The sequence below is a fragment of the Centroberyx gerrardi genome, chromosome 8 (genome assembly GCF_048128805.1).
Source record: "Centroberyx gerrardi isolate f3 chromosome 8, fCenGer3.hap1.cur.20231027, whole genome shotgun sequence".
Classification (NCBI taxonomy): Eukaryota; Metazoa; Chordata; class Actinopteri; order Beryciformes; family Berycidae; genus Centroberyx; species Centroberyx gerrardi.
The window spans coordinates 25022004-25045804 of NC_136004.1; the positions used below are offsets into that span (position 1 = coordinate 25022004).

Here is a 23801-nt window from a genome sequence, read left to right on the forward strand (position 1 = left end):
AATAATAAATAATTGTTACCCTATCACCACTATATGCAAAAAAATATAGAGAATATAGCGGGTATCTTTTCTGTTTTTTTTTTACAGTCTGTGGGTTTTTCTGTTTAATTTTATAACAGAAGTCACTGGAGAAATTGGACATGAAAAGCTCAGACACAGGCTTATCACATCAAGTACTAGAAGGGCACTCGGAGAGCGCAGACCTCCGCCAAGGTTCGTGCTATTATTGCTTGTTCGTGAGTCGGATCCGGATCCGCTCCAAAAATTTAATGGGTTCTTCCTTGGCCCATGCTACACCCTTCCACGAAGTTTCATGAAAATCGGACCAGTAGTTTTTCCGTAATCCTGCTAACAGACAAACAAACAAGCGGCACCGAAAACAACCTCCTTGGCGGAGTTAACTATTCAAAGGAAGCCGTGGAATGTGGATTCCTGAGACTGGGATACCCCGCCCCTCCTCCGCCCCTTCAGAAACATAATATAATATATAGAGAAATTGGGTCAATATGTTTACCGTTAAATTTCGTCATTTGCATCACTGATATACAATTTTGACACTCGAGTCCACTTTGAGCTATTAACTTTTCTCCTTGTAAACAGGGGCAGGGTTGTGTGCGCTCGGTTCGAGACGCGAGTCGCCCCGTCGTCGGGGTTATTTTGAGTTCTCGGGGTGGGTGTAGCTCTGACTCTGACCAATCAGCGACGCTTCCCAACACAGGAAGTTCCTGCTCTTTAGAGGTGCCTGCAGCCTACTTTTGTCAGCTGGTCTTTCCGATAGCTAACGTCAACTATCAAACAAGGCAGCAACAAGTTGAAGAGGGTTACTTATTTCATAACAGTTTCGTTTTTAAATGAGCGAACCGAGGATTGTGAGTCGATGGCGCAAAGACGTCAAACTGTAACAAACCCGGACGTTAGCCGCAACTGCGTTTTCACACAGTTTAGCAAGCCTCATGAACGGGGGAGTTTTATTGCCTTAACGTTAGACAGATAGTTAGCTTGTTGGCTAACGTTAGCTATTTGTCTGGTAACGACATGGCCACTAGAGAGATGCGACAGAAATATCGACGTACGCCGGTAAGCATAAAGCAGGAGCAGGACGACGACTCGGACGCGGAGGAGCCTCACCTGGGACTGAAGAAGCCGGACGGACGGGAATCCCAAATAATTCACAGCGGACACTTCATGGTGTCCTCGCCCCACATCGAGCACCCCCCTAAGAAAGGATATGACTTCGACACTGTCAACAAACAGACCTGTCAGACGTATCATTTCGGGAAGATGAGCACATCGCACCTGTCCATAGATGCTTCGCTGACGAAACTTTTTGAGTGCATGACCCTTGCATACAGGTAAACACCTCGCAGTCCCTTCAAATGGGAAGCGTTAGCATTGCTTTCACTTTTGAGATTTTTTTTGTAATGGGTTAAAATTTCTCAGCCAGCTCCACCAGCTGACCAGAGTCTTCTATCCTTTCCAGTGTGCCCAGTACACGCCCAGAGTCAAGCATGGGACACATGGGTGTGAAATTGTAGTCACGAGTCTCCATCTGATTTTCCTGTAGACCACTCATTCAACTCAAGTTAACCCCCGTGTTTTTTTTTTTTGGTTTTTTTTTTATCAACGTCCCACAGCCCTTTAAAACTCTTTATTAGCAACCATAAAACATTAGAGTCCCACCTCATGCTGTAGTGTGTTACACCTTTTAACCAACTTAATTCCTAATCATTATCACAAGATATACACTTGTTTTCATAATTTACAATCTCTAGCCCACATTTAACTGAAATGATTCCAGTCGTTTCTAAGAAAAATAACCACAATCAATGTATTATTGTGAATATAGTGAAGACTAGAGGAAACTATGTTGATTTATTATCACAACCTGGCTGGGATGTGTCACGGTTTAGCCAGGATACTATTTTTGAAACTGTGTCATATGTTGTATGGCTGCACATAATGACATCTGTTGATGCCAAGTTTAAATAAAACCCCTACCCTTCACTAAAAGTTGTGAACAATGATTTTTTTGTGTTCTGATATCTAGTGGAGGATGTCATGAAGCCTTATGGCAATCAGATAAAAGAAACCATATTTATGACAGCAAAAAGTTGTAAATTGGTCAGATTTACAAGGCAATTATGTTTTAAATATAATTGATAATGAACCAAGCATCAAAAGGTCAACCATATCAAAAACACTGGGCTTACATTACACTCAGTTCTCTGTTTATGGCTGTAGTGTAGTGAGGGTGAAAAGCCAGCTGTTGTCAGAGGATTCCCTCTCACTTGGACTGGGTAGGAAAACTATTTATAGAGCAGGGAGGCACTACTACCACCTAGTAACTGTTCTCCTTTAATCATCCATCTTAAAACGTAAATTCATTTAGTACTGAATGCATGTGGGAACTTTACTCACACGAGAAGAACATTAGTGGATTTGCAGACCCCCCCCTCACCCACCCACCCACTTAAAACCACTGAATGCCACTAAATATTTTCTTTGGAAATAGCTTTTCGTATGCCCGAGGACAGTTGGGCCTGTATCAGAACACATTCACTATCGTCTCCTATAGCCAGAAAGAAGAGTGAAGAGTTTTCCCAAGGCGCTCCATAGAGAATTAACCTAAAAAGACAAAAAAAAAAAAGGCAGGAGAAGCCTGTGAGAAAACCTAGGACAACTTTCTGGGCATTGTGATACATTTTCTGGAATTGATAGCACCACTATAATGCAAAGCTCGATTAGATGTTAAAGTTAAGACAGGCATCCTATGAGTCCACAAAGTGGAGGAGCTCCAGGCCGTTAACATGGCATGACATCACATACCGTAAACTTGACTCTCCGGTTTATAGCTTCGGAAGGGATTTGTTGATGTTCACAAATACTGAGTGGATCGTCCCAAGGCCACAGGAATATCATTATGTAAACACTTAAATTGGGTGGTATTCCCCTTTTTAATCCTGAATCTGACGTAGCTACAGCAGCGCACACTGATGAATCCTCCTGATGTTGCCTTTACATTAGAACAGACATCTGTCTTGTTCCCACATTGCTCTCTCTCACACACTCCTGAATTACACTGCCAAAGACAGAGATGTGCAAAAAATAAACGGTGTCAGATCAAACAAATACTGGTTTTAGGCCAATAGTGAATGTAGTTCCTTTTTTTTCAGACTCCTATGGCCTTGGTGTCTGTTATTCAGTGCTTCCTCTACCTGGTCTTCTTCCAGTTTCTTCTCCCAATAAGGAAGTAATTAAAGTCCACTGTCCAAGGCCTTAACAATGATATATGTGAATTGCGTGACATCTTCCTCTAACAATAGACACACTAAAAATTTATTTTTTTCCATTATCACACACCTTTTGCCATTGACAAGCTTTCTTTTTTGTGTAAATATGTTTTGCTTTCTCTTGGTTTACTTCCTCTTGTCAGCATACCACACTTTTAACTAGCATTGTGCTCGACCTTGGCAGATTCCTGCTTGTTTGCTTTGCTTTGCTTGCTTGTGCAGAGTTGGCACAATAGCTTGCTAGTGTTGGTCAAGTTGACCTGTACCTTGTTATTATGTCATGCACTTGGGTTTCTCGTGGAAGAATCCAGCTTTTCCCTGTTCCTATGGCAAGAGACAAATCACCCATGCAGTCATTAAAGGGAATTACCGGTCTCATTTAGTTACAGCCCATTTACTTCTGTCTGCCATTTGGCAATGCATGCCGTGTGTAATTAGATTTTTAACATACTTGTTTTTTGGCATTTTTAAAATACAAACTTTTTCCCCACGGCGCAAGATCAGTCAGTGAGTCATCAGACACTTAACTAGGGCTGCAGCTATCGATTATTTTAGTAATCGAGTATTCTACCGATTATTCCATCGATTAATCGAGTAATCGGATAAGAAATACTTTTGCTTTATTAAAGAGCAATAGTAAATATACAAAAGAGAAAAGCTGTCCGCACGAAGCTGTCCATACGACACTGTGATTTACTGAAAACGAGGTGAAATAATTATTATTATTGATATTTATTACTAGGCCTAAATATCATACAAGTTCATAAGACTGGCTAATGTACATTTATTTACTATGTTGAAGGGTTGCCCTACACCTGCTGACCCTACTCACTGCAATCAAACTAAACTGAATATACCTGCTGTATTGGACTGGTGCATTTTAGGCTCCAATTGCTACTTACACCACCTGATATTTTGCTTTCTGGGGTATTATATGCATCACTGTGAGGGGAGTAGGTGTGTGTGTGGGGGGGGGGGGGTGTATGTGTGTGTGACTATCATAATAATAACATGAATGAAGCTCAGGCTTTCACAAATTGACTGCAGCATTTTATTTTCTGTGGTTATTTTCTTGAGCAAAACTTAGCTAACTTAGGGACATCATAACTAGCCACCATATTGATTTATGTTCTTAACTAGCCATTACATATAGCCATAATTAACGTGCATTCTTTACTGGCCTTCATCTCATCCCGTTTTAATATTAAGTGCTGACTCCGCCCACCCGGGCCAGTTTCGGCGTACGCCGGTAGCAATTACAAGTGGACCCTATCCTACAGTCCCTGCTCTCAGCGGAGGGAAGGAGCTACGCTGTGTGTGGGAAGCGCTGTGACCGTCAGACCTCTCTGGATTAGACAAGCAAGTAGAGAAAACCGGCATCAGCCGAACCAATTTATTGCCAAATGCTTTGGGATTCAACACATTAACATTGCTTCCCATGGTCAGAAAAAGTCGGCAGATTTGTCGCTAGTCGCTTTTGAGAAATAAAGTCGCCAGGGGGGTCTGAAAAGTCGGCAAGTCTAGCGACAAAGTCGCCAAGTTGGCAACACTGGATCCGAAACTTTGGACACTTTCTGTCGTTTTCTCTGGCCTGTCTCTTCTCTTCGCCCCTCGCTATTTTCTCTCTCTTTCTCCAGCGCGTTGTGCAACAGTAATAATCATCCGTGCGAAACACTGAGCGTGTATATAGTTATATGGATTAAACGAAGCTTCGATGCAAAGAATTTGCATCGATGATTTTTAGTAATCGAGTTACTCGAGTTTCTCGAGGAATCGTTTCAGCCCTACACTTAACCTTATATACCAACAACCAAGATATACCGGCAGTGCTACAGTCTCACTAATGTGTGTAAGCTGGGGGGATTTCACAGCATCTGTACTTGTTATGGATGTGACGGTAAAGTTTGTAACATGAAAACACTTCACTCAGGAACAACAGAAACTTTGACAAAACCAAACTAAGGCTTCATGTTTACTGTGATGCTTATCTAGCTCGGGCAACTTTCAAGTCTGTGGGAGTTTTTGATACTGTACAAGAAAGAATCAGCGTCTCTCACTTGAGAAATTATTTCACAACATGTTTTTTTCCCCTCTGTCTTTTCAGTGGTAAGTTAGTATCTCCCAAATGGAAGAACTTCAAAGGCCTGAAACTGCTGTGGAGAGACAAGATTCGTCTCAACAACGCAATCTGGAGAGCCTGGTATATGCAATGTAAGAGTTCGACCTTGCCTCATTTATTTTGTATCAATATCCTGGTAGTATATATATTACTGTCATGATGTAGCGTGTATATGTTAATACTCTGTGAGCTAATGAACAGTCAAACCGTGTCAAGAGCTGGTCCAAGTATCTGTTGTTGCCAAAATTCAGGCTTTAATCTTTGTCATTACACTAAATGTCATACTTTCAACACATGTATAAACTACAGCGACACAGATCCTGATACTATGTTTTTTGTGGTCTTCAAGCAACATATCATTGGCACAATCCTTGCAACTAGTTAGTAATGGTTTGTTTGTTTACATGCCATGAGCCACTTGTGGCCGTGACCAATGGGAGCTTCATGTCACAAAAATAAACAGCACTAACTGGGTCAAGTTCTTCATGAGCTGTGACTGTTGACCTGGAGTCATTCATGTTGTCAGCGGTGGCATTGCTACAGTTTGCATACATGATAGAAGAAATGTGATTTTTAGAATAGGTTCTCAAATGTGCAAATGAATAGAAAGAGGCAAAAAAAAAAACAGAATGGGGAAAAAAAACTCTGAATGTCAGCAGAGACTTTAATTCTCAGGGCAACTGATAGTAAAGCCTGACTGTTTTTGAATTAAGGTGGAGGTTTGTGAGATAAAAAGTGCAAATGTTCTGCCAAGACGAAATGCTGCTTTAACCACTGTTGTGGTCTTAAAACACTTAAAACACACAGAATATTATTGTTTTTTTTAACACCAGTCACCAATATGAAAGAATATGAATTGTGTATTCTCAGCTGTGGGTGATTTTGTTTTTTTCTACTTCTAGATGTGGAGAAAAGGGAGAATCCTGTCTGTCACTTTGTGACTCCACTCGATGGCACTATGGACTCCGAGGTCCATCGTCCTGCAGAGGTAAGCATACGAGAATTAAGTAGTATGGGACTGGATTGGTATATAACCAGCAACACTGACTTCCAGATGTTTCTCTAGTAATCATATTTTTCCCTTTTTATCATTTTTTATTTGCGATCCCACTTCAGCTGAATTATTTTGTCATTGCTAGTCCTATGTTTTCCCCACTCTGTTGCTCTGTTTTTATCTTTTTCTCGTCTCATTCTGTGTCCCGTGTGTTTAATTGTCGCTTGGTCTGTCCTTTCTCCGTCTCCCTCTGCCTTCCACAGGCCATTGCCACAGAGGGGAAGTACTGGAAGAGAAGAATTGAAATTGTCATAAGAGAGTATCACAAGTGGAGAACATACTTCAAGAAGAGGGTAGCGTATTGTGCATAATTTAAAAAATATCTTAATGTTTCAGTTTGATTGTTTGATTCATCATAATTTATTGTATAAAAGATGCATCTATGTTGCACTTATAGACTCCTTTATAGTTACAGAAGCACAAGGATGACGACCTCTCAAGCTTGCTCAAGGTATGCAAAACAAAATTCTATTATGCTAAACCTGTCAAAGTGCTAATAGTGTCAACATCTGCTTTACAAGGGTTAAAATAAGGATTTGGAACTAACCCAGGCTAACACAGTTACCTTCTTTGATATTTAAAGGATAAGGCTGGTGTTTTTTAATGCTTTGCTTACCGTCAACAAATCCTATGAAAATAACAAAATCAACAATGCGTTTGCTCTACTCCCGTTACTTTCTGACTTCCCACGTACCGTTTTTAGCCTTCAACCCGGAAGTCATTGGCTCCAATTGTAAGCTAAAAACCTTGAAATACAGCTCACAAAGACATAGTTTCAATTTTAAAAATCGCTAACTGTTACCACGAAAAGTCAGACTGTTGTAGTTATTACCAAATCAAATTCAAATGGGAACAAATTCTTCATTACGCCGGGGACTATTTTCGGTGCTACGGAACTACTTTCCTGAGATCGCAAAGTGTTTACAGCCGGCTTATTAAGTTGTTTGAGGAAAAAGTCGGCTGGCCCGGTGCATCGCGATGATGAAATATGTTGCCCAGAGCAACGGCATGGCTCTTTGAGGTGTTTTTAACCGTTTTTTTAATACAATGGAGTTCTATGGCTGCTGGGACATGGCTGCATTGGGCACCGGCTACATGGACGAGACTTGTTGGCAAAACAAAATCATTGCTGATTTTGTTATTTTCATAGGATTTGTTGACGGTAAGCAATGCATTAAAAAACACCAGCCTTATCCTTTAACATCAGAGTTTCCATTATATACATTTTGCAGCGGCGGCCCGCCACTGCAAAATTATTGCCGCCGCTGCTTCAGAATTTTATGAAATGTCATGAAGTCGTAATTACACGACTCTGCAGAGGGCTTTTAATTTGAAACGACGGATACAGAAGTGGCGACACGTGGCGACACCCGGCCGAGGCGAGAGGGAGGGAGAGAAAGAAGAGAAAAAGAAAGAGAAGAGAGAGAAAGGTAGATTAAAAGGCTGCTTCACACATAGCGTTTTTTGATGTGGAAAAAGCGCTGCCTGGAGCGCTTTTTGTGAGGAGAAATAAAAAGCGGATCACGGCAACCTCACCTGATGTTAGCTGAGCAGCTGCTAGCTCACTAACCAGCTGGTTAGCACTTCTAGCAGACAAAACAGTGTTGCGCAACAAGCAAAGGCTTACCAGATATAATCCATACTGCCTTTAAGATCGCTGTTGCGGTAACGGAAATTCACTTATTACAACTTCCAATTTCTCCACCGGCACTTTCACTTTCTCAATATTTGTTGTTGCTATGGGAAACGACCAGCATCTCTGTCATCGTGATTGGTCGGCTGGGAAAAAGCGGTTCATGTCACCCAGCGCTTTTCTGAAAAGTTGGAACATTTCTCAACTAAAAAAAAAAAAAACATTTCTCAACTTTTGAAAGCGCTCAGCTCTGCCGGCTGCAGCGCTTTTCGGGAGCGGCCTTTTGTGTGCCTTGCGGCCGCTTCCCATTGCTTTTAATGAGAAAAGGACGGTGGCAGTTGGGGAAAAAACGCTGTGTGAACGCAGCCTTACTTCAATAAACTTCGGTAAAATAATTGCCAACGATGTTTATATAAGCAATGTATTAAAATATTCCTGATTGCATTTTCAGACGAGTTTGTTAAAATATTTCTCCAAGAAGAGAAAGATGCCTGATGTCGATGAGGAAGATAGTCAGGTAACACTAAAGTGTGAGGCTACCTGACTATCTTCCTCATCGACATGGAGGGAGGGGCTCAGGGTTCTTAGCTATGCCCCGAAGTTTTGAAGGGAAAGAAATGCCTTCTGGTTCTAAAATATGTAACGTTAGTGGTGGCTACTACAATATTTTAATGTTCTTACTGGTTGCGTGATCAAATATTTGTGATGTGAGAGAATTATCTAACGTTACTCATTCTCAAATGTAACCTTATTAGACAAGTAGACAGGCAGGAGTAGTGGAGGCGAGTGGAGCAGGAGAGCAGAGTGAAGAGAGTGGAGTATGTTCTAAAGTTTGTTTCGCAGTCAAGTGTCAATTTATTTTAGATTTTTTAATTACCTATTGATATTCACTCCGACCGCGCGCGCACCACCCAGGTACAACAAAACCCTTTCTCCCCGCTGCTAAAAAAAAAATCCTAGAACTGAACATTATTTGTATACTTTTTAATGCAACTAATTGCACCTAATTTCAGTTGTTACTGGGTATGTGTGTTTGCCTGTTACCAGATAAATATCATTTAAGATATTAATATGATTACGGTATGTGTTTGTTTAAAACTACTACATGAAGTGTGCAGCTGAGTTGTGTTGTCATGGGATTGGAATTCTGTGTTGCTGCCGTCCTTTATTTTAGTGCCATCCCAATGTAATTCTGTGTTTTGTTTGATTTGTTGTAAACTTTTGTCTTTCCCTAACTTCTGTCACTCTGTACTCAACACTGCATGCTTTTGCGTCATTAACCGGCCTGCCTGTTGCATTTTGAACACTCGAAGGGGCCGGAGGAGCAGTTTTCACTGTTTGGGGAAGTGTCTCCAGACATGCTCCGTGTCTCCTTTTGTCAGGACGAAGACACTGCTGCACGTCGCGTGCCTCGTAAGCATCATGACTCGCCTGTCCCCATGGAGATGGACCCGCTCTTTGACATGGATGTTCTGATGTCTGAGTTTTCAGACACGTTGTTCTCTACGTTGGCCTCGCACCAGCCCATAGCCTGGCCCAATCCAAGGGAGATTGGTGAGAATCATCAGCTGTCCATTTTATGCATTCCTAAACAAATTTTGAATATTTTCTTACTCATTTAAAACTCAATAAACTGATTTGTATCCAAGCTACTACTTCTGTCTACTTTTAACTGGATCCAGCACCCCAAATTAAGGGTGCTCCGATCGATCGGCCACCGATCGTTAATCGACAATTTGCGCCGCTAAAAGGGCGTCACCGGTCTGGCAGTTCTACCAGGTGTCTGAAAAAGACTATAAATTTGCAAAAATGTTAGGGAGAGACGAGTTGGGAAGAGATCCAAACAGAAGTAGTCTCTTTGTGCGGTCTGTCTCTCTCTCTCTCTCTCTCGCTCTCCCTCTGTGTCGCTCTCTCTCTCTCTCTGTGTGTGTGTGTGTGTGTCGCGCTCTCTCGCTCTGTCTCGCTCACTCTCTCTCTCTCGCTCTCGCTCACTCTCTCTCTCTCTCGCTCTCTGTCTCGCTCGCTCACTCTCTGTCTCACCGGACCCGTCTGTTCGCCTCCCATTGCACACGCGGGCGTGAGGGATATTTTTTTTCCATGCCAAGAAGACGACCGGCTGAATTCCCAAAAAGAAGAACTAAAAGGGTTATTAACGTTATTCGGAATACAGCTGGGTTTCCGAGACTAGCAGATTAGCTGTATACAGGCTACTGTAGGTGCTAGTCAGTATCCACTGAGTGGACTGAAAACGTTAATATTTACTTTTTAACTCTGACTCTGAATGTTTGCTCCCTCAATCCAGATTAATATTGAAAAATATTTTGTTATGTTGCAGTTTTTATAGTCTCTAAAGTTGGAGTAAATTGATAAAGGCCCATCTATTGGAATTGATTTTTGTTGCCTCAGTAGGCCTATATATAATTTATTATTGTAACTAGGTGTGTTGTGCACATTTAGCTTTTATTCTAATTTTTATTTTATAAAATTGTATTTATTTTATTCCACAGGAAAGCTATATTTGTTAAGCTCTAAGCTGCTCCCAATAACCAAGCGTACTCTGCTATGGTTTAAGTTGTGTCTCTAAGAGAGAGAGTGGAATATGTTGCACATGTTGCCTGCCAATAAACAGTTGTCAATTCATGATACTTTCTCATCTCTTAATTTTAATACTTAATATACAGTGTTGTTAAGAATAGTGAAATAAATAAATAATGCTACATGATGAATAGAAGGCTTCAAATAGACCCCGTGATCGGTATCGGCCGATACTGCTTCCAGCGATCGGTGATCGGCCCCAAAAATCCTGATCAGAGCACCCTTACCCCAAATTATTTCTTTTCTCTTCAATTTTTTTGTCAACCACGCTTGCTAAATTAGTTAACATGTGAATACAAGTACTTCAGGGAGCTGGATCCAGACACTATCTATTTGTCAAAATGCTGTCATGTTTTCCCCCTGCCCTGCCTAGTAGCTGTGCCTCTCTGCCTTCCACAGCTCATGCAGGGAACGCGGACATGATCCAACCAGGACTGATCCCCTTACAACCCAACCTAGACTTCATGGACTCCTTTGAACCGCTGCAAGGTAGCAATAAGTCACGACCTACAGTATATAGCTACAGTAGTACTGCGCACACACTAATGGTGCACTCTTTTACAAGATCCAACCGCACATGTTCTAGTAACTCTACTACAGCAGTCTAACACTTAAAAAGTAGTGTGGTTTTACTAACCTCTAACTAACATAGACTCTTGTTCCAGACTTATTTCACAGCCTCCGTCAGCCCGTCTTCCCCTCTGTTTCCCCCACTGCATCATCTGTCACCTCTCTACCCAGCAGCAGCTCTCAGTCACAGGTAAACAGCAAAGCTTAGTCCCTAACTCACCCCACCATGATACAGAGGTTGTGCAAGCAGTGTTTGTTTTTTTCTGGACATTAATCAAATTCAATTTCAGTTTGTGGGACAAATTATTAGAAATCACACCATGTCTTTTACCATTTTCAGGGTTAATTACACATAAACCTATGTACAGTGTCATTTTGTGAATGTTTTGCATTATTTTAACTATTTCAAAACAAAATAGGCCTATCCTAAAGACTAAATAGACATGCATTGTGCAACTGGCTGAATTGGGCAAATGGAAAGACAGAGGTGCTTGCACACATACTAATTCAGCTAATTAGACGAAGAAGTTTCTGTCCACACTGTCAAAGGCTTCCCCTTCTCATTAAAGGGTCAGGATTTAGGGTTAGTTACTTTAGGAAAATAATTGTTTGAAAAAGATACATTTTCTTCAGGTCAAATTTCCTTCCTTTCTCCAAAATGCAAACCAGTTATGAAAATGTAGGTAAACGGCAGCATCAATACTTGACAGACAGAAAAAACATAAAATGTATACATGTGTGTTATTAATTGATTCGTGTTTGCCTATAGTTACGTGCACATCGACCTCTGACATTATCATTGCTGACAAGTAAATAGGCTATAAAAAGGTTTTGGGATGTCCATTACAGTTGTGAAGCCTCATCTAGTTATGAGGTACCACAATCCTTTTAATAGACTTTAAAGACTTTAATCAGCTTGACCAGCCAAAAACAGGGAATTACTAGCTAATGTGAACTTTGCCTTACACAGCTGCCGCTTTTCCTATATCATATTGCACTGGTATCAAAGGACTGTGTGTTTGTTCTGTTTTCCTTTTTTTTTTATCCCTTGCTAGGCCCAGTTACTGTCCTCCATGCACCTGTCAGCTGACCACATCTCCTCCCCCGGCCCCATGGCCAGTCAAACCAGTGGGACAGGCGGGGACGATTCTGCCTATGTGCAAAACTACATGCCTCTCTTCTCTGGGCAGGTGACTTCCAGCGCTCAAGCAGGCGTTTCCTCAGTCTCTCAGTCCTTAGCCCATGCTCCGCTGGCACACTGCCTTCCAGGTCAAGGTATGGTGCCATCGCCCCTGGACGGTGCCTCAACACTGGATGAGAGTGGAGCGCCATCTGTGATTACACACACCGCTTCATCCACTGTCACGCCCAGCGACGCCGCCGCCACCTTTAGCCACGGCTCAGAGTACAGCTCCCTTTCCACACAACCTCCACCTCCACCATCCCACCTCCAGCCCCTGGCACCTTTGCCGGCCAACCCCCTCCAGCACCCTCAGACTTTTGCCCTGCCTCGCCCCATTCAGTCTTCCAGTACCAACAAAAACCGCCATGTGCAAAGGATTGTTCCTAACACCCTCCCCTCCCCTCACCTCATCCTCACAGGTCTGTTGTTTATCCCCAGATCAAGATATTTATTCTGTATCGAGAGAAATGTATTTTTGTTAGTTGTTTAGAAATGTAAATACTTGAAGGCTATTCAGATGTAGAGGTAAATATTGTTTGTTGTGGTACCGTACCAAGGCTGGCACCGCTGATAAAGAAACACCTAATTGTCAAATAGTGTAAATGGGAATTTGTTTTCTTTGCACATTCCCCTGGGGAAAAAAATAGATTTACATATGTGTGTCACCACAAAGATCAGAGCATAGGGTCAGTGGAGCTGTGTCACTAACTGTTATTACCACAAGATAGCGCTCAAGCCTTTCTTTTTTCGTCTGCTAAACCACATGCAAAGAGGTGAAGGAAAAATTCAGTATATATCAGGTAATGAGTCATCATTAGTTGGACACTCCTCCTGACTAATGATGTTTATTCCCTCAGCTCCTTTCCCAGGTCCCAATGCAGTGATCGTTACACCCACATCTCTGAAAGGAGATGTGGTCCAAAACACAGGAGTGGTCATCGCTTCTTCTCGTCTTGGAGCGGTATGTTTTCAGCTGAGGCAATGCTGGCTTCATTGTTTTCTATTTTTTTTTAAGTATATTGGTTATTGAGTCACCATGGTTCTTGAAAAAATGAAAATTGACAATATAAATTATAACTTTGCAACTTTGAGATCCCACCAAACTCAAGGTACGGGCTCATTTTGCTCTGATGTGTACAATTAATGCGAAGTGCTACCAACCATCTTTAGCTTTAAAATACATTTAAAATTCAACTACTAGTTGTCTCGAACCCAGTCAATTGTGTTAAGAGTTCATATTCGAATGCAGTGGTTCTCAACCAGTGGGTCACGACTCAAAAGTGGGCCACAGAGCCGTTCTAGTGGGTCGCAGATATTTTCCAGGGGAAAAAAAATCAGACTACATGAATTTCTGTTTGGTCACAGGATTTTGAAATGCGTCCAGTTGTAGCTTTTTAGCTATTTTTCCGGTTCTAGCTTCATGCACGACCAAAGTGCACTCGCATAACTTCAGAGCGTTGCAGCCGCCTTGCTCTATAAGCAGCTGGTCTTTAGCTAGCTGACAACACAATTCATGATATCCACAATGTCATCAGCTAGGTCTACAAGTTAACACAAGTATTAGCCCGAATATATTAAATATGTGTTTACTTGCATGGAAGACAGACAGGGTGAGAGACCTCTGTGTGTTGTATACAGTGAAGCACGAAACAAAGACGGCAGTTAGAAACTAAACAGTCAAGCCACACACTCAACAAGTGTGTGGCATGACTTTTTTTAAATTTATTTATTTATTTTTTTAAAGAAACTTGCACAACCCGAAGACATCACAAAAAAAACATACCAACTGCATGTACAATACAAGAACAGGCCCTTCATGCATCTTACTGTGTTGCACAATGTATTGTAAAATGAAAGAAAGCCCATACGCTGTCCAGTGACAGCGTGAGGAGGAGAACCCATGACATGTCAGATTTCATGAAACGACAGACTATGCATCTTATCAAGGCAAATGACTATTACATACTGCAACTTGCATGCGGAGGTTTGCTGGCTTCTGAGGGGTAAAGTGCTGTCATGCTTCCATGAACTGAACAGAAATTGCAGCTTTTCTCTCAGAAAACAACTCGCCTCTTGCTGATCTGTTTTACAGCGATATATGGCTGACACAGGCAGCTTATATTGTGGAATGTTTTTGAGCAGCTAAACATCTTGAATGTGTCTATGCAAGGAAGGGGACAATCCATTTGAACAGGCAGATAAAATTGATGCATTCAAGAGAAAATTATTCGTTATTGTGGGAAAGTTGCGTTATGGAAGATTGCACGCTTCCCTGTGCTTGCTGCGAGGCACAACAGCTGGACACTGCACAGAAATACACTTAAGAAAATAATGAAGGCAAATCTTATGAAACTTCATCTACAACTACATCTTGGCAAGTTTTCAGACAAGACAACAAGTGGATCCGTTTGGAGTGGAGATTGAGAGCGGCACATTGACGAGCGACATGGAAAGCTCTCGTGTGACCGCTTATACTGCTGATATTCATATAGCTGCTCTGTTATTGTTCTGTGCTCCATTATTGTAAGTCCTGTGGTTGTAATGTTGTGTTAAATTGCTATAATGTGTCAATAATTACTATATTGTGTCAATAATTACTATTACTGACAGGCTAAATTGCACTGAATTCAGCAGAGATGTGTTTAGATCATTTTTTTACTGGATGTATTTTATTTGATTTCAGGGGTCTGCACCTCATTTCCTTTGCACTTCATGTTGCATGACATTTTCTTTGTACCACAATGGAAAAAAAAAAATTAGGCTAAATAAATAAATGAAAGATGATGATTGATGTTTTGCTGTGTGTAATGGTGGTTTGGGTCACTGGTTGAGAACCACTTTTCAAAGAAATAGAAACAAAGAGTGAATCATTTCGACACCACAGTTAGTACTCTAACTGGTCTGATTCTGGATTTGGGCCTTCCCATATTTCTTATGTATTTACTTTCTACATTTTGTCTCTCAGCCTCCTGGATTTCATATCGTGTCTCAGACGCACAAGTCTCCCCAGCCGATTGTCCCCAAAGAAAAGACTTATTCTTCCAGCCGCAAGAACCAGAAACCCTCCTCTAGTGTTGGTGAGACATTTTCCAAATAATTTTTTCCAGTTATTTGTCCACATGCACACACATGACATGATGCTGTCCATCTTGAAAATACAAAACACTAGGAGTTATAGAGAAACACAAATGCATATCATTTATGGTGTGTTTTAAGACATACTACTACTTTCTGAGCTTGGAATTATAATCTTCTACCTGAGTTTATCGAGTTATCTACATATTCAGGATCGTTGAATGTTACTTTATGCTTGTGGTGTTGTATTTTTTTTAAAAGAACCTTAAAAAAAAAAAAAAAAAATTAAAACAACTGAAAGTACATAAGTTTTGCCTGCTTGTATGTCAAAGTTTTGATGCTCATTGAGCTGCACTCAGATAGAACCTCATAATTCCAAGCTCACGACTTGTTAAATATGTATTTTGTATATCATATCAGTGCACAATCGGCAAGGTTCAGGTCAAGGGTCACCGTGTGGGTCAGATCAAGTCCCGAGTCCCCAGTCGCCCCTCAGCAGCAGCAGTGGCGGCAGCAGTAACGCCCTGGCAAAGAATGAGCCAAACCAGGTGTGTGTGTGTGTGTGTGTTTGTGTTCACGTATTTAAGTGTATTTTAACGTAACACATTTGCATTTGTGATCTCTGCATCTTTGTGAACATTTTATTATTTTCTTGGTATACAGGGCTTTCACAGGCTTTGGAAATCCTTGAAAATTTTTGAATGAAACGACAATTTAAAAGTTAATGAATATAGATGGAAAGCCTTGAAAGCACTTGAATTTGATCTGGAAAAAAAAAAAAGAAATGCATCCCTTGAATTTGATGCCTGGGCAAATGTGTAACCCTCTTTATAATATCGGTGCTATTGTTCCTTTTCTAAACACTCTAACATCTGACCCGGTCTCAATAAGCTTCTACATGTTGTCTGTTGTGTGACAGAGCCGGAGGGTGACCCACATATCTGCTGAGCAGAAGAGACGATTCAACATAAACATTGGCTTTAAAACACTCTGCAACCTGGTTCCCACCCTCAAGTCCCAGTCAAACGTAAGGCTTCATACTTGTCTTTCCTTTATATACTTTCTGTGGGAAAAGTAATGGGAAGCTGAAGTGAAATTGGTTGTTTTTTTTGTGGTTTGAATTGCTGTTTAAAGTATAAAAGGGTTGTGTCTGTAAAGGTATAGGGTTGTCCAAATTCAATAAAACAAGGAAACATTAAAAATTAAATATCCAGCTTCATAAAACATCCATACAGATTCAGAAATTACTTTGGTGTGGCTGTAATCTTTACTTTTTTGGTTCATAGTTATCCTCCATGAGTTTAGAGTGCAAATAACATGTCAGTTTACTACCCCTGTGATTACTACACATATAATACTGGATATCTGCATTGCCTTCTCCAGTCCAACCATATTTATTAACTGTGCTCATTCAGATCAGTAATGCAGCCACACTGCAGAAGACAGTCGAGCACATCGGGAAGCTCCAGCAGGAGAGGCAGCAGATGCTGGAGGAGGCCAAGAGACTGCGAGAGGAGATCGAGGAGCTCAACACCTCCATAAAGTGCGTTACTGCATCATATTTCTCTCCACTCTCTTCTGATGCACAGCCATGTATCATATCATGTCTCAACTCATGTCACATTTTATGCCACTGCTTAACCACAGCTTGTGTCAGGAGCAGCTCCCTGCCACAGGGGTGCCCATCACACGCCATCGCTTTGACCACATGCGAGACAAGTTCGACGAATACGTGAAGAGCCGCACTCTTCAAAACTGGAAGTTCTGGATTGTATCCTTTTTAATCCAAGCGCTCTTGTAAACAACTCTTTATATATTAATGATACAGATTATACTGCAAGATCACATTTGGCCCTGATTTGGGAAGCTCATGTCTTTCGGGGTTCTTTAGAAGCTTTTCTTTAGATCAGATTGCGAGATTAGATCCTCTTGCCGTGCGAAGCTTGCACCAGAATGTAAAAGTTACACAACTGAAACATTGTAAAGCTTAGAGTAAGCAGTCTGTATCACTTTTGAAATGTTTGGTGTTTGGACACAAAAATGTTATACTATTAATGCACTTCAACTATTTTACCCGACAAACTGCATTTTAGAATGGAAAAGTACTTGGTTTGTTACTTGGTCCTGACCCAGGACATGGCCTGAAGCAAATCCAGCTATCAACAATGATTCAGTAGCCATGTATTTGTTATCATCAGCACTAATTATCTTTTACAGCCTTATATACACAGTAGATTCCTCAAGCAGTATCCAGTTACGTCAGGTCAGACCAGGGACTGTATTTTCAAAAACTTCCCATGGTAGAGGTGTTCATCATAGTCTATAATAGATTTTAGTCATTGCACATTTTTCAGTAAAGGCAAATCTCAAGGGAAAATAGAAAACAAAAGCAACAGCAGTTACAACAGTCAGGGGCTGCCTCAGGTGGTCAGGCAAGTTGCATTTGTCTCACCCCGCTGCGTAATCGACCCTTGACCGTCCGCTCCAGTTCAGCATCATTATCAAGCCTCTGTTTGAATCGTTCAATGGGATGGTGTCGACTACAAGCAAAGCAGAGCTGTGTCAGACCACGCTGCAGTGGCTCGACCGTCACTGCTCCCTTCCTGTGCTCAGACCGAGTAAGTAAAAACCTCTCCTTCTTAGACATGCACACACACACACACACACACAGACAACTTACCACGCCAGTTCACCTCTGCTATAGTTGTAACTCTAATGAAATAGGCATCAATATATGGAACAAGTGCAACACAGCAGGGAAATTTTGCTACATGCATAAGTGTTAGATCACTACTGTACAGAAATCACTTACGCCAGACTTTTCTCTTTACTTATCTATCACTAATCTACACCTTTTCTTTCCTTTCTCCTATTCTGGTGTAGTGGAACCATGACGAGAGGAAATTTAAACACGCATCACAAATGCTTTCCTGAAAATAATACATCTCTGGAATCCCTCGAAGGAGGGAACAGTGTTGATCAGTCTTTCCGACTAGTGTTTTGTCCTCCCACTTGTTCTTAATAATATGCCTTTGTTCCTGTGTCGGTCTGCCTCTAACAACTCTGCCATAGAAGGGATGTGACGATATATAATGTGACGTCAGAGATTTCTATCATGCACTCACTGATTAGCAGCCTACTGGAAGTTGAATCTGTGATGCTGCAGAAAATTGCAAACGGCATTAACAAGCTTATCACTCCAGCTTTTTCAGTCCAGGGTTGTGCAGTGCACACACAAGGATAAATTATAAGCCCTGTAGCTTCAAAATAATAGGTTTTTACAGATTTACTTTACTTTATTGCCACATCAACTAGACAGTTGTTATTATTGCTTGTTCATGAGTCGGATCCGGATCCGCTCCAAAATTTAATGGGTTCTTCCTTGGCCCATGTTACACCCTTCCACGAAGTTTCATGAAAATCGGGCCAGTAGTTTTTCCGTAATCCTGCTAACAGACAGACAAACAAACAAACAAACGGCACCGAAAACATAACCTCCTTGGCAGAGGTAATAACACAAGATAACACAACAAAACAGACTCAACAAGCCAGCAAACAAACAATAACAAACATCAACAAAACAAGACACACTAAAGGGTAATGGATAATAAGTAAGAGAGCAAACATCAGATACAAATACAGTGATTTTAAAAAAGCAAAATGAAAATTACAATTCATGGACAAAATTTAAGTTAAAATCCAGTACAATGTAGTAGGCTGGAAAAAAGTGACTGGTGCATTGGAGAGAGACTAGATCTCAGCTGAAGTGCTTTAAGTCATTCAGAAAACAGTTGCATAGGTGCTTTTTCTGAACCTAGAGGTGCGGGTCTGTAGTGACCGAAGTCTTGTAAAATAGTCAGGTCACGGCTGACATACTGTGGTTAATTTGTTTTTCAGTGGTGCTCAGTACCCTTCGCCAGCTAAGCACAAGCACATCCATTCTTAATGACCCGTCCCTGCTGCCTGAAGAAGCCATCCAGGCGGTCACAGACACCCACGAGCCTTGTGGAGACTTGTAGCCTTGCTCTCAGGGGAGGTGAGGTGTCCTGGACGCCGCCGCCGCCGCATCAGGTCGTGATGAATCTTGTAAAAGCAATCGTCAAAGATGATGTATCACTGGTTTACCTTACAGCCATTCAACAAAGTTACTCTGTACGTCTTCCACGCATCCATTACTTCCCTCAAAAATGCAAGCTATGTATGGCTCTCTTTCACTTTATTCACCTCACAGCGATGTATTTGTACTACTGTGTAGAATGGTCATTACTTTGTCCTCTTGTACATTGATTCTTAAGAGTCATACACACAGAGAACCCTGCCTTCAACATTGCTTTTATCATGATTTCTAAAAAAAAAAAAAAAAGCAGCTTTTATCACACAATATATTTTAATGACAACGGCACTACCTATTGCTTTAACTTGCTTTAAATACTTTATTGGAAGGTGGTACTTGTGGTTTGCTTTTAGAACAAAAATATGTTTAAATGGGAGTGTTTTTTTGTTTTTTTTTATGCAAAGATACAACGTGAGCATTGTGTTTAAAAGGGAAATATTAAGTGCTTGTTCATTTTATGTTCTCAAGATGTATACAGTCTGTAGGGACGGAGCTCGTTTTCACAAGAAGAGATGAATGTAGGATTCGTTAAGATTAGCTAGCAATATGGTTTGTGTTCTTTGGAGGCTCTGAAACCGTAAACTTCACCCTAGAATCAAAGCGATCACTTGAGAACGTGGTAAAGTTGATCGCTCATGGGCTTGTCTATACCTAATCAATGCCAGGAAGACGTGCCCTGTCTGCCTTCTATGAACCATACTTTGTTTCCCTCATTTACTCAGGTGAATGCAATATTTTGGCAGTTAATGGTAGTAGTATTTCCGGTGATTCTCTGTCCATTTTGAACATACTGTATGTTCCTTCATATTGTGCTTGCTCTGCCCGTTTCTTTTGGGCTAAACTGTGCAAATTGTATGAGAAAGCAATCATCTTGGGTCACAGCATCATGGATATATAACGCTTGGAGCCTTCACCAAGCCACATAACCGAAATATCAATATAGATGTATATACATGTACAGTGTTACAAGAGCTTAGCTGAATGCACAGTAGCCGTAGCTTCCTTTCTTGTTCCTTCTTGTTCACTCAGGGCTGCGCTGGTGAGCGTAATTATTCTTTTCCATTTAATGAACAAAACAAATCAAGTCGGGATCCTTTTTGAGGCAAGACGCATCGGCTGTAACAGTACAGGTTATATATCACACGGTTTGATTTTCCAATGTTTTCCATAATTACGTTACACTAATTTGTGATGTGTGCTAATGACAGACCGATACTAGCCTGAGAAGACTAGCTGTCTATTGGTCTGGAACTTTGTTTATATTGAAAGACACAGTACATTTGAAACAGGTCAAAAGCCATATCAAAGAGTAGTTTATTTACCTGTCCATTCAGCTCCTCGTTTTGTTTTATTTTTGTGTTATTTACTGCAAATATGACAAAGCACTGTTGAAGGCTTAAGAATTGGACACGGTTTAGCTTGTTTAGGGTTAGGCATAGGCATGGTCAAATAAAGTGTTGCGTCCAATTCTTGCTAACGCGTTTAGTTGTTTGTGGTTCAGCACTCCTCAGGCAGTCTTTAATGGAGCTGGTGCCTTGTGTTACTCTTTATTTATTTCTTTTCTGCAGAACAACTGAGTTTACTATGAGTTTCACTGTAGCAAAAAGTACCTTTTGATAGTGATGGTTTTGTTTTCATTTGATGAATTTGCAGGCTTTAGTGTGTAATCTTTCATTATTGATTGCAGGTACCTTTTCAAAGGAGTTTTACTTTTCTAGAAGATAATAATTTTATCACTGAAGATTTACCTGTCCATGTATTATTGTTACAATAAGACTAGGATGGAAAGTCAGCAAAATTCAGCCCTTGTAGCCTACATACAATGCTACTCAAATATTTTTGTGGCAAGTGTAAAGTTTGTGAAGTTTATCGTAAAGGTTTTACTACTACTTTAAGCAAATGAAAAATTCTAAATGCACGTATGAATGTCATGGTTGTATTTTCATCTTTTGTTTGCCATGCTCTAATGTGTGGTAAAAGGTTTTGTGTTCTGTCTTTTCAAATAAGCATCATGACATTTAACTTATAAAACAAAGTCCCTCCTTCAGCTACAGCTTGGCATTTGTGTGGTGATTTTACTCATCTCTTTTCCAGTGATTTTAAAATGTTAGTCATGCGAAAACCCAAGTTGACTTTCCTCACAGGTAAATGTTTCACGTTTTCAAGAAGAGGTTTTTGTATGAGTATTGGATGATGTACAATATAGCATTGCAGGTTGGATCTGCCCATGTTGGGTCTCCCCAAATTTAGTATTGTACATATTTCCTTTGTGTTGAGAAGTAAAGATATTTTCTTATGCTGTATCTGGGTGTTTTTGTTGTCTTCCAAAGTTTGCTCCTGTCTTCAGCCAGCAAGTTTTAAAATGCCTCTCATGAGTCTGAATCACAAAATAAAAGCAATGATTCTGATCAACTTTTTGATATTGATATTTTTATTTCTTAAAAGTTCATTTTGAATAAATATTACTTGGTTATCAGACACTGATAACAGTTGCATGACATCTGCAAAGCAACCTCCAGAATGAGTTTATATTAATATCCAGGTAACACAGTTACATTGAATTATGACTTGGCACTCCAAATGTGCAATAATTTAAAACACATGCCCTATAAAATTTATAAATACAGTATTCATGCCATACAGTAAATCAAAGGTTATGTTTTCCCAGCCATTTTACAAAGAGCTGCAGCAGACACTTGACATAACGAGGGTTGTCAACGTCATTATTAAAGCTGGGGGCGTTGCAGTCTGTACAGGTGATGTTATCGTGACCGGACATCAGCCCCCCCAGATCGATGCTGTACTGGCCGATGACACTGATGTTTTCTGGCATTCCCTGGGTCTTGCTGGATACCTGGGTCATGTGGCAGCAGAAGGTGGCGAGGTGCTGGGCCGTGAGGAGCTGCTGCGGCTGCGGCTCCTGCAGCCCGGTCCGCTCCATCACGTTCATGTCCACGCAGGAGTTGGTCGGCACCACCGCAGGGTTACTCTGCCAGACGGGACAGAAGACAAACAGCTGGTCATAATTAACACCCGGCACCAGTGCAAAGCTTTGTGCATTGATTGCTTTGTGCACACTACTGACATTTATCATCTAACATGGGGAAATCCCAAATGGAGGCCTGTAGGCTGTCTGCCCAGGCGGATGCACAATACAGCATCATGTAAATCCACATAAGCTGTTTTAATTGGCGGATACCCTTACAAAAAAAGTCACGTGAAAACCCACATGTCAGTGCTTTTTGGACACATGTTGGGTTTTTCTTTGTGGTAGGTGAGGCTGTGTAGAATAGGTAGGCTGTTATGTCTTGTCTCTAAAATCTGCTTTTCCTGATGTTTGTCCCATATTCTGTTCTATGGCTGATTGTTCATCAGTTAGATCTAGGGTTAGGGTTAGGCTCATTCTCTGTAAAGTCCTTTGAGACATGCATGTGATTAAGGGCTATAAATAAACAAAGCTGAACTAGGGATTTTAATGATTAATCGACGATCGATTAATCACCGTTAATAATTTGATCGATCAAGCATATATTAATCGATAATGTACGTCATGGGCTATTTCTCATTTTTTTCGGAAATGATTTACCGCCACAAGGGCGCAATTTAACTTTCGCCGCCTATACAGAGGAAGAAGAAAGCCAAGCAAGCGGGCGGAAGCATTACACCCGAAAAGACAACAGTGTTCATTGTAAACATCGTAATACAAAGTTGAAATACAGCACCTCTACAAGCACAATGAAAGAGAATGCATTCCCCCGGCTGGTGAAGTTGGCGCGACACTATTTGTGCCTCCCAGCGGATGGACTGACTGTCACCAGGCTGCGCACTGGACTCATCCCTATACATAAATCCCTAATACATAAACTGTGGCAGCGCCACAATATCGGCACGGCCGGCACAACATAATCTAATTATCTAATGTGCGCATCACGTCATGTCTGTCATTTGGCGATGCAGTAGCTCTGTACTCAACCTGACAGTCCGTCTCCCGTTCTGAAAACGTTCGTAAAAAAATATAAAATTCCACAGTTTCTCCTAACTCGCATGTGTTGTAACGGTAAAGAGTAACTTGATACTTTTCAGTCGGACAATTCTAACGCTGCTCAACACTCAGAAAGTTAACATGAGTGCAGTGCAGAGACTTCATTGCATATTCCACCAGCTGGGT

At 41.1% G+C, this 23801-nt stretch overlaps 1 protein-coding gene across 2 annotated transcripts; it reads left to right on the plus strand.

Moving 5' to 3' along the window:
- Positions 1 to 786: 786 nt before the first annotated feature.
- On the plus strand, positions 787 to 22045 carry mlxip (MLX interacting protein). 2 transcript variants are annotated; one of them, XM_071920390.2, is made up of 17 exons: positions 787 to 1352; positions 5395 to 5501; positions 6312 to 6397; positions 6667 to 6756; positions 6873 to 6914; positions 9410 to 9650; positions 11091 to 11180; positions 11357 to 11451; positions 12317 to 12863; positions 13302 to 13405; positions 15410 to 15521; positions 15940 to 16067; positions 16439 to 16546; positions 16935 to 17062; positions 17167 to 17290; positions 18008 to 18137; positions 19417 to 22045. In XM_071920390.2, exons 1-17 carry the CDS (start codon positions 1036 to 1038, stop codon positions 19536 to 19538), a joined length of 2571 nt encoding a protein of 856 aa, XP_071776491.2. In that variant the 5' UTR covers positions 787 to 1035; the 3' UTR covers positions 19539 to 22045. The 2 variants fall into 2 exon arrangements, with proteins under 2 accessions (XP_071776491.2, XP_071776492.2); XM_071920391.2 differs by having other exon boundaries at positions 6879 to 6914.
- Positions 22046 to 23801: the final 1756 nt, after the last annotated feature.

Coding starts and splice junctions, on each gene's coding strand:
- mlxip (XM_071920390.2), top strand. CDS start 1,036: ATGGCCACTAGAGAGATGCGACAGAAATATCGACGTACGCCGGTAAGC. Junction 11,452..12,316: donor GCAGCAGCTCTCAGTCACAG/GTAAACAGCAAA, acceptor ATCCCTTGCTAG/GCCCAGTTACTGTCCTCCAT. Junction 15,522..15,939: donor GAAACCCTCCTCTAGTGTTG/GTGAGACATTTT, acceptor ATATCATATCAG/TGCACAATCGGCAAGGTTCA.